The sequence below is a fragment of the Anser anser genome (assembly GCF_964211835.1).
Source record: "Anser anser genome assembly, contig: HAP1_SCAFFOLD_106, whole genome shotgun sequence".
Classification (NCBI taxonomy): domain Eukaryota; kingdom Metazoa; phylum Chordata; class Aves; order Anseriformes; family Anatidae; genus Anser; species Anser anser.
The window spans coordinates 171,137-181,983 of NW_028153568.1; the positions used below are offsets into that span (position 1 = coordinate 171,137).

General features: G+C 46.3%; 1 protein-coding gene across 3 annotated transcripts; it reads right to left on the minus strand.

Annotated features, from left to right (window-relative positions):
- Window positions 1–4,152: 4,152 nt before the first annotated feature.
- On the minus strand, window positions 4,153–10,595 carry LOC310891912 (zinc finger CCCH domain-containing protein 11A-like). Of its 3 annotated transcripts, XM_083854134.1 has the most exons (6): window positions 9,751–10,595; window positions 8,951–9,013; window positions 8,321–8,692; window positions 6,142–7,807; window positions 5,664–5,725; window positions 4,153–4,858 (listed from the first exon to the last, which is right to left on the minus strand). In XM_083854134.1, exons 4-6 carry the CDS (start codon window positions 6,298–6,300, stop codon window positions 4,597–4,599), a joined length of 483 nt encoding a protein of 160 aa, XP_083710260.1. In that variant the 5' UTR covers window positions 6,301–7,807; window positions 8,321–8,692; window positions 8,951–9,013; window positions 9,751–10,595; the 3' UTR covers window positions 4,153–4,596. The 3 variants fall into 3 exon arrangements, 2 of the variants coding, with proteins under 2 accessions (XP_083710260.1, XP_083710259.1); XM_083854133.1 differs by having other exon boundaries at window positions 6,142–8,692; XR_014577779.1 differs by having other exon boundaries at window positions 4,973–8,692.
- Window positions 10,596–10,847: the final 252 nt, after the last annotated feature.

The window sequence follows — 10,847 nt, forward strand, 5'->3', positions numbered from 1 at the left end:
AATTAAGACCCTCTAAACCCTAACCCAAAACGTAAAGATTCTCAAAGCCCTAACGCTGGAGACCCTAACCTTAAAAAAAAAAAAATAAGACCTTAAAACCCTAACCCTAAATACCTGACCATAACTAAAACCCTAAGACCCTAACCCTAAAAACCCTATCAACACTAAAACCACAAAATACTTTAAAACCTTAACACACTAACCCCCAAACCCTAACCCTTATAACTCCAACCCTAACAACCTTAAAATCCTAACCCTAAACCCTGGAAACCCTAACCCTGAAACCCAACCCTACTGCCTTAGCCCTGAAACCTTAAAACCCTAACACCTTATTAGAAACACTCTGTAACCAATACCATAGGCTCAGGCAAGTATCTCAGTGAGGTAGCATTTTTATTCACGATTGCAATGGCAGGCGTCCCACAAGCCACCTACTAGTTCCATAACACAGTTTATATAATTTTTTTTTTCCTCTCGGTGACCAGGACCCTCCCCAGTTTCCCCATTGACTGAGTAATCCATGTTCACGATCTATCCAGTGCTTCACAGAAAATACACAGCTGCTGGCCTGTTACTAGTCAATTTTATTTTTTTCTTGACTGTTTTCCTCTTTGAGGTGGTAATGTTTCTTACACCGTGATTTCCACCCAATTGCTCTAAGGATTCTGGTTGTCTGCATTTTACAAGATTGTCTGTTAAGCTTTCTTATCACTGCAAGCATATATCAATACCACCTTCCTTCCCTCTAAACGATGTAACTCTGTGCAAAAACATTTTTATTCCCACAACCTTGATCCCCTTACCCTAAAATCCTTATTCTCTTTAACCGTAACAACTCTAACCACAACCCTAACCCTTCATATCAACCCCCCGACGCTAATGACACTGACTAATGATCCAAACCCCAAACCCCAGGCAACCAACAAAGAAACAGACACAAAGCTGAAAACTACAAAAAAGGCAAAACCCTGGATACAGACCCCAAATCACAAACACGCTACCAAAATGCTACAGAAAAGCCCCAGACGCAGGCCCCAAGCACTACAGCTAGGCCCCAGAAGCTCTAGACACATCCCAAAGCCAAAATGCAATCCCCAAACACTACAGAAAAGCCCCCAAACACCAGACACAGGCTGCAGAAGTCTACAAGCAGGCCCCAGCCACACCCGGATGCAGACCCCAACTGTCCACAAGCAGCTCCCAACCCACCCCCCCCCATGAACTGGACCCCCCACCACCACCACCAGATGCATGCCCCAGGCCCCAGGCCTCAGCCCCAGCCCCCACACCCCAGACTCAGGCCCCAAAGGTGTACAACCAGCTCCCAACTGCCCCCCTCAAAGGGAGGCCCCAAAGCCTGCCAGAGGACCCTAGAGCGTACAAGCAGCTCCCAACCCCCCCGGCACAGGCCCCAACCCCCCCCCAGACACAGGCCCCAAAGGTGTACAAGCAACTCCCCATCCTCCCCAGAGGCACGCCCCAAAGGTGTACAAACAGCCCCAACCCCCCAAGACCCAGACCCCTACAGCGTAGAAGCAGCTCCCAACCCCATGCCCCCAAGGCACATGCCCTACCCCTCCCCCAAGGCAGGCCCTAACAGTGTACAAGCAGCTCCCACCCCCCCCCAGACGCAGGCCCCAAAGGTGTACAAGCAGGCCCCTACAGTATACAAGCAGCTCACAACCACCCCCCCAAAGGCAGGCCCCAAGCCCCTCCAGATGCAAGCCCGAAAGGTTAAAACCAGCTCCAATCCCCTAACCCCCCCCGCCCCGCGCAGACGCAGGCCCCAAAGGTGTACAAGCAGTTCCCAACCCCTCCAAGGCAGGCCCCAAAAGTGTACAGGCAGGCCCCTACAGTGTAGAAACGCTCCAACCCCCCCCGCTTCCACCTCGAGGGAGGCCCTCCCCCCCCAGTATACACGAAGCTCCCAACCCCCTCTCAGAGGAATGCCTAAAAAAGTATACAAGCAGCTCCTAACACCCCCCCCCCCCCCAAAAGAGGCAGTCCCCAAAGGTGTACAAGCAGGCCCTCAAATCCCTTAGGTGTACAAGCAGGCCCTTCAAATCCCTTAGCCCCTGCGCCAGCTTTATTGGCGAGCAGCGAGGCTGGGGGGGGAGGGGGGCAAGACAGCCTTAAATAAAATACAAATATAAAAAGTGTTATAAATGGCTGTTATAAATCCAAATAGGATTACAATCAAAGTTTACAATTTATTAAACGAATAGAGGCAAGCAAGCAGCGCTGGGTGCGCCGGGAGTCTCTGCTCCCCCAGGACGCACGCCTGTTACGTAAGGCGGCTGGTTTTGATGCTCCCAGGCTAATACATATTCATTACTACTTCGAGAAGAGGCAGGGTTATTAGAATTGGTTTCCGGAATCCGAAACCCCTCCCAGGGGCGCCTGCGTACCAGTCTCTGGTGGTCTCTCGGGGCTTGCTCGGGCTGAATGCTGGTTGTCTTCCTCTCAGGCTTTTGTCCTTCAATTGTCCTTCAGCTCCCCCTTCCTCCTCGTTTGGGAGCCTCTGCGCCGGATTTCAGAAACTCTAGCAACATCCCCTGCAGTAGTCAGCACTTTTCCCTAAAAACCCCTTTGTTCTCTTATCACCTAGACCCGGGCCTCGATGGTAACCCTTCAAATCCCTTAGTGACACGAATTGCTGGACCATTCCTTACAAAAGGAAGGATAAAATATGTAGAGGAGCAATGGCACCCACGAAAGCCCGGCGCCGCGGGCAGAGGCAGCGAAGGTTGACGGCAGAACAGTGCTCGGTTTGAACACGGAGAGGGAAAGCGAGGGGAAGGTGGCCGAAGCCGGCCGCAGTCTCTGAGCTCTCCTCCTCCTGATTGTTTTCTCTCAAAGCCATTTCTGTCTGTGTGCGGGCACCCGGAGCCGGCAGAAGTCCCCGTGAAGTCCTTCGGCAGGACGGAGGGCTGCGTGGGCTCCAGTGAGAGAGGGAGTTAGGAGAATCTTATCAAGTAGAGATAGAGCGCTGACAGCGTTAAACTAGGATGCTACTTAGTGTCTTTGCTAACTATGGTGCATTGTGCCAATTAACTAAAGCAAGAAGCCTTGGGCCCCTTACCAAGGTCAGTCTCCTAATAAGAGAGTGAGCCTGTCTTAAGAAACTGGGAGAAACTGGTCCTGCAGATGGACAAGAGCCAAGGAGCAACTGAGTCTGTGCAAAGACAAGAGGTCAACTAGCGGTGACGAGGAAGAGTCATCAATCTTCATGCCCACGACCTCCCGTGCTGCCCAGCGCTGAATAAACATACCTACTTTACAATCTCACTGATTGTGGAGTCCCTTTTCCGCAAGTCACTAGCAGCGGTTTCTTCCGCAGAGGTTTTCCCAGAGCCGCTTCAAAGCTTCCCTCGCGGAGCTGGGGCGTCGCAGGGGGTCGTCAAAGCGCACACACACACACACACACACACACACACACAGGCGTTGTTGTCCAAACAGAAAGTATTTACAACAAATTCGACAAGCGGTTTTCCTCTGCCAGCAGCAAATGCCTGAGGGCCCCTACAGCTTCACAAATCATAGCACAAAGAGCCTAAAGTTCCTCTAAAATTTAGGGAAATGATTCAAAATAGATCTGCTAGGGGAAAACGATCACTGGCGGCAGGGTACACAATACACGCGAGTCTCAGCTCTCCTCCGCAGGGTCAGTGCCCACGCCCAAGTGCGACGCTGATGGCACCCGAACATTTGCTGTAGCAGGCAGCAGAGCCAGCAGCTCAGGGGAGCAATTTTAAAAACCAGGAGGCACTTAAACCAACCCTTAATTGACCCAGTTACTGCAGGAGAGTCCCGACTACTCGCCCTGGAGTCCTACTGTCACCAGCAAAAAGCACCAACCAAAGCTTGGGGGAACTTTGGTACAGCACAAGAGAAGGGAGTGGGGGTAGCGTAGCCGTATCGCAGAGCTGCTGCTTTTCACACCATTTTATCATCCCTGATAATTGAAAGTAAGGCCGGGTGGGCTGACCCCACCACCACCACTCCTGGCAGCATGTTTGGTCCACAACGCTAGAATAATTATTTTGCTCCCTCCCGCCCCTACAGCTTCATCATCTGAAAAGATTACAGTCAAAACAATGGCATACACAAATAAAAGTCAAGAGTTGACATAGTAACTCCGGGATTTGGGTATCAACTGTCCGAGAAATCAGAACACTCAGGCTTCACAATGTGCCCAACATCGAGCTGTGCCAAGGGGGGGCGGAAGGAAGAAGCTTTCCGTTTAAGCCTTCAGAGCATCGCTCCATCACTACGTCAATTCACAGCCACCACAGCGTGCCGATGGACATCTTTCTGTGCCAAAAGAAACAAGTGCTTTGTCCTCTTGATATCAAAGGTAGCCACCTCTACTTACGGAACCATGCACAAGACCTTAACTCTGACCAGCAGGAAAACTTAGGACAACTGAGTGCAGATCCTGCCAATTTCTACCAGATCCAACTGTGCTTTAAGTCTCATTGCAAAGCCTCAGTTAGAAAAAGGATCACCTCGGGGTATCCAACAAGAAGAAGAGTTTTTTTTTGTTGTTGTTTTTTTTTTTTTTTTTTTTTTTAATATACCATAGGACTATGCAGTTCAATCATCAATCATCTTGGAAAGCTCAAGGAGGAGGTCATCCTCATCCTTCCCTGGGTCCAAGTCGAGCTCGGCTTCCAGTATGCCGTCTGAGAGTTCCCAAAGTAGCATCTCTAAATCCTCGTCTACAGATACGGGCGCGTTGCCTGTGGAACTCAGCCGGCGTGTCCTTGCTTCTTCTAGCTGGGAAGAAGCTGAAGTCGAGCTCGAGAACTCCATTGGCTCCACGGATTCTGCCTGGCTTCCAAGATGTGCTTCAGGTCTTGGCAGAGCAAGGAAGAGAACAATCAGTATATGCCATTTCTTAACGGGAAATCCCTTTTCTGCAAACCGGCTCTTAAAACCGTAGCCAACCCCTCCTGCACTTCAGTCTTACCCAGGGATTGTTATTCAATTAACCCAGGGCTACATTTAGAGCCCAATATATTAGCAGGTACATTTTTCAGTTTGGGGGTTTCTCTGTGAAGCCAGAGCACCCGGAGTCTAGCAGAGATGGTTCAATTTTTGTAGCAAGGGGCACTTTGCCACCTTGCTTAATTTTCCTGTAAAAATGTTAAGAAGTCTCCATCTGCAAATATCTGTTTACTAAGTTAGTCATTTTTCCCACGGCACACTCAGCAGAGTTTGCTCCCCACTACAGGAAGCTGATCTGCAGCCATCACTTCCCTCTGCTCTCCCTGCACTCTTGTCACCTTGTATGTTTGTTCGGGTGGCATTCTTGAGGACCAAAAGGCAGAGGACACTACTCATCATTTATCACCTCACGAGGAAGTAGAAGAACTTCACCTCATCCTCATTTAGGTATTCAGACAGAGCAAGAAGTCACTGGAAAGCTGTACCGACTTGCAGCATTTAAAGAAAGTAAGTCTAATTAAGCATTCCTGCTAGCTGCTAGAAAGTCATTTCACGTGACTTATTTATCTTATAAGATAAATAAGTGACTTATCCTCTGATGGATTTGGGCTTTAATTATCTCAGAACCCTCCTTTTTTCCCCACCTGTGACAGAACTTATGTTTCACTGGGGATATACACCGATTGAGAAAAAGAACAAGTTGTGGTCATCACCTGTTTTGGGGATTTTCTTCAAGTCTGGTGGCTGGGACGTGCTCCAGCGTGGCTGGAACAGCCTAGAAAGCAGCAAAACAGTGTTTAGGACTCATGGGTAAAAGATTCCTTACTAGCTTTTTCCTCCATGCTGCTTCTCCTCTGGCATTGCGGAGCCTTAGCCAAAATACAAAACCAAGGTGCTCCTGAAGAAAGTTAATATTCACTTGGAGGTTACTAATGATCTTGTGTCTTTTAAGAACACAGCATTAATGGACAAAATCCTCCACACCAGAGAAATCACAGAATCACAGAGGACTAAGTAAATAGTGCCATTAATCTAATAAATATGGAAGGGTACTACAAGAATTCTGTAGGCAGCTACTGGATTTAAAAGGAAACAGAAGGCCTGTAGAACATTTGAGTTTTCCATCTTTTCTCCTAGAGGAGGGTATAAATTTTACAAGGGATCCATTTCTGCATTAGCCCCTGTCCTTACCATAGCTGCTTTTTTGGCTGGAGGTCCCATTGTGTCTGCATCGGAGGCAGTCCGTGGTTTCACAGCTGCTACAGCAGAGGGAAAACTGCCAGGTGCCTTACGTTTCAGTGCCTTCTTCTTGGGGGAAGCGACTTTCCCATCCCAAGGCTTCGCAAACATGTTAAAGTTGGCTAGAGTAAAAGGAAGAGAGAACTGATACAGTCTTGCTCTGCCTCATGAAAAATCCACGTTCTCTTCCTCATTTCCACGGCCCTTCTACACAGTTAACTGTATTTGGCCAGCAGAATTACACTGCCATTGCCTGGATTCTCAGCAATATCTTCCACATAGTAAACTCCGTCTACCAACAATCCATACAAAGGAACAAAGAAAGTGAATGGCTACAGTAAATCATAATCCAGGACGAGGGAAACTCAGACACAGAGCGATCCCAAGTGCAAGCAATACTCTAAGACGTTGTATGAAGTCTAGTAAGATTCACAAATGTTGACAGCTTTTGTATTTAAAGTCTTGCTCCCTCTAGGAAAGGAAAAGCAGCAGGTATAGTAAGACAAGAGAGTGTATGCAACTGTTGTACCAGCTTCCTCTCCCCTGCAGTGATGTCCCACAAAATTTATTAAGTTGTTCTACAAAATCCAAATTTGTAGAGTCATATTCTAGTCTCCCATTCCTGACCTAACGTCTGGCCGGCAGGAGAAGAAACGAAAGAAAGCTGGGTACTTGTTTTCTTTGTGTGTTTATTTCCTCGTGTCCCGTGAGACAGAGAGAAAGGCTACAATGTGCAGTGCATGCAGCCTTTAAGCCCTCCTTATCTCCCTCACACAATCTCATTTTACAAAGTTGATATAATCTTAACAACGAGGCCTTTGATCCTCTGTCATTTTTGACAGAAACTGGCCCCCCACATTAAGATGCTGATGCATGCTTTACAAACACATACACGTGTCAAGCTAAGCAACACATGCCAAAGAGGAAGGTGAACTTGAACTCAACACAGGGAGGACTTCATACCATAAACAGATGGCAGAAAAAAACAGAATACCAAAATTAGACTAAAAAGCCCCTCAATGTGTTAATTTTCTAGTGGGAAATACAGAATACCATCACGTAATTAACGAAAACAGACATGGTTGCACGTTCTGGCCCTTCTTTGCCTTTGAACTTTGTAGCCTTAAACTCTTTTATCCTCCGCATTGAAGGAAAAAGCAAAGCAGATCCTGAGCAAATGGAACTTGCTCAATATGGGAAGCACCTCACCGGGGCAGGTATTAAAGCATCTTATTACCTGATAGCTTTGTGTTCCATAACGATTTCTGCCCGGCTGGGGCAGGTCCAGGTTGTGCTGGGGGAGCTGGCACATTTCCTCCACTCTGCTGCATCCGCAGAGCTTTCTCGCGCTTTATTTCTTCCAGGGTTTTAACACGCACTTCTCCTTCTGGCTTGGCTTTACCTGCCGGCTCCTTCGACTGCACTTTGCTGGGCCCGGAAAGAGTGAGCACACTCTGCTTCTTGGGCTCACCCTCAATTTTTGCCCCTGCGCTGGGATCTTTGGTTTTACCATGCCATTCAGCCTGGGCTTTGGCTTGACTTTCTCGAAGAGCTCTCTCACGATGGATTTCCTCCAGTGTTTTCACATGGATCTCTCCCTTTGGCTTAGCAGCCTTCCCTGTCATCATCAAGAAATGAGAAGCACCAGCATTTAAAGAGAGTCCAACAATAGTTTAAGTCTCCAAAATTTGTCACAGTACTAAGGAAAACTAAGCCTGAGCGTTCCCAATAACCCATCTTAGGACAATAGCCTAACATTCTCCTCCTCCTCTGAGCCACTTGTTGTATTTTGAAGACCAGCCCTATCCAGAGAGAGTTGCTACACAGAAATGCTAGTTTACTTGATTACTTTTTCAGACTGCATTTCAAATTCCTGCTCCCGGCAGTGGCTCTATTCTAATTGTATATGATGGTTCACAGAAGCAGCTTAAAACCTTGACAAGGCACAAGCGGAAAATAAACACACACCTAGAGGCAGATTTCTGATAGTGGCTGTCAGAAGAGCTTCAGCACTCGAGCAAGAGGAACCAGTTCTTTGTTTTCATTTGAATTCCTTTTTAGGGCTGTATGAAAACGGTCTAAGTTCACGGAAAGGAAGAAGGAGAAAGTATATTTAATAGCCAGTTGTTACCTTTCGCAGTACTAGTCCGTTGAGAAGGTAATCCTAGTCTCTCCTTCACAGACTTGGGAACTTGAACTGCAAAACAGAAAAAGACCAAATTAGGGAGGCTGCATAAACGTCAACTTTGTGTTCACATTCGAAAACAAGGCAGGAAAGGTAACTTTGAATCCCGGTGATTAAGACCTCAGCCAACATGCAAAAAGAAACATCGCAGGAAAAGGACAAACAGAGAGCCTAAATACAAAACCCGTGAATCACATCCAGATGCCTGTTTAGTAGCTGTACCTCTCTTTGGTGCTTTGTCAGCATTTCCCGGAACCTCCACCTTCTTCCCCAGCCTTTCAGCAAGGCTGCGCTTCACGGGAAGGGCGCTTACATCAGCTTCAGACAGAGAAAACAAGGAATATTTTAAGAACATTTCTTTGCAGGAAGATTTGAGAACAGTCAACCACAAGCTTCTATTTTTCAAGCATATTTTCATAAAATTGCCTTTCAGCTGCTAAATGGTTTTTTTGCCATTTCTGCAGTCAACACAGATCTCCACTGCAACGCATTTTCCTCTCACACGTCAAAAATACTCTTCGATGCAGTCATATAGAGAAGGCGGCACCTAAATAACAGCTCATAAAAAGTTCTTACCCACGGAGGCTTTCCGTTTTCCTTGTTTCTCAGCAAGATCTAGTCGAACCACAGGTTCCTCCCCTAAAACAAAAGTAAAATTTTTCTATTTCATAGAGACCAGTAGCCAATAGAAATAGTATACTGTTAGCCCATGTCCAAAAAAACCCAGCAAGACACTGTTTTGACAGCTAAACCACACAAACTCATATTACAACTATAATTAACTTAGAAAAAGTATCCATAGTCTCAGTGTTTGCCTCAAATTCCAGCTGAATGTAGTCGAGAATGAATCTGAGTCTGCTTGACAGCTATACTTTGTGCAGAACAGAGCTGCATAAGCAAGCAGAATATTATTAGGTACCAATGCTGAGAAATATTCCTTTCTAAGGTGAATGTCTATGAGTAAAAGTACTTCTTCACTTCTTTCCCTTTCAAAGGAATTTGCACAACTCTAAACAATATAATTTATACACAGACTCCTATCGCACTACTGTCCACACGTGCCACTGTCAGCCTCTTTAAAGCTTCAGAAATTGCTTCTTACATAGCACTGTCCTCTAGAGCTCTTTCTTCTCGTTACTCTCCTGTTTTTCAGTTATCCCCCTATTTGCATACTGACACATTTTTTTCTTTCTCCTGCTACTGCACTTAACCTGAGCACCAAAGCTTTCCAGTACAACCAGGGACTTTCAGCATAAAAGCATGTTTTGAACAGAAGGCGGCAGCACCAGGAGGCTAACAGGGGTGAATTGCCTTCCGTCTTGCTTAACCTTCCAGTTTAGGAGTAATGAAATCAAAACAAAAGCATTAATTATTACCTTCCTCTGTAGACAGTGTCACAGTTCTCACCACTGTCCGGACATTTTCCTTTTCCGGAGCAGGAAAAATCATAGAATCGACGGGAGGAAGAGAAGATCTTGAAGGACCTTCTGCTCAGAGCAAGCAAAACATAAGGAAGTTTACCAAACAGAAAAAACTATCACGAAGAACAAAAAACTGTAATTATTCATTACTGTCAAACATACAGTGACCAGAGCATGCAAATAAGAGAGGTGACTAATTTGCCTCTGGTTGCCCTTGGAATTCCCATCTAGAATACCAGCTGGCTGAGAATCAGGTTGCTCGATGCCCCCAGCTAAACATGGAAGTCTATCCCTCAGGCAGCTCCCAGCCACCATCACCTGCCATTCTGAAGCCAATCAAATTTCACTTCTTTGGCAAATAGTTGGATTCACCAAAGCATAGCCAGCTACCCGGTATTACTGGAAGAATTTTTTTTTGAAAGAAAAATCATCACACAGGATGAAGGTGAAGAGGGTAAGAAAGTAGGGAATATTAACTCACCACCGTGTCTCTTAGTTTTTTCCTTCATTTTCTGCAATTTGATTTCTTCAAGTGTTTTTATTCCAAAATTCAGACCGTCCTCTGAAAACAGAAAACAGTTAATGAGACTAAGGCTTAGAGGCACTCACTGAGGACCACAGATCCTCAGGCTTCTTAGTGCTCAGGAACTTTCAGAAGTATTTAGAATAAACCCTGTCAACACTCCTCACAAGTGAAACAACCATAGAATCAATGGCATTTTGCCCCTCCTTTCACCCTTCAGGGTAAAAACTGTAGTTTTAATTTTAATCCATTTACGTGATATTAGATCCCTCTATCGTTAGATATGGCTTTCAACAGTGGTTGCCAGGCTGCACGTGCAGCCATTTAAACTCCATGCTGTGACCCTGTTTTGTTCTCCAAAAGGAAAGAAAAGGAGTTCAACTTTCTGACCCAATGGGCACATGATGGTATCAGGGAGAAATGAGATCATGGAAATAACCGAGTCCATTCAGCACCCCTACATTCTGTTGTGTTTTTACGCCACATTGCTTTTGAGTTAATTGTCAAGTTCTCCTTCCGATTTATCCTA

Coding starts and splice junctions, on each gene's coding strand:
- LOC310891912 (XM_083854134.1), bottom strand. CDS start 6,300: ATGTTTGCGAAGCCTTGGGATGGGAAAGTCGCTTCCCCCAAGAAGAAG. Junction 5,726..6,141: donor CAGCCAAAAAAGCAGCTATG/GTAAGGACAGGG, acceptor GCTGCTTTCTAG/GCTGTTCCAGCCACGCTGGA. Junction 4,859..5,663: donor GAAGAAAATCCCCAAAACAG/GTGATGACCACA, acceptor TGCTCTGCCAAG/ACCTGAAGCACATCTTGGAA.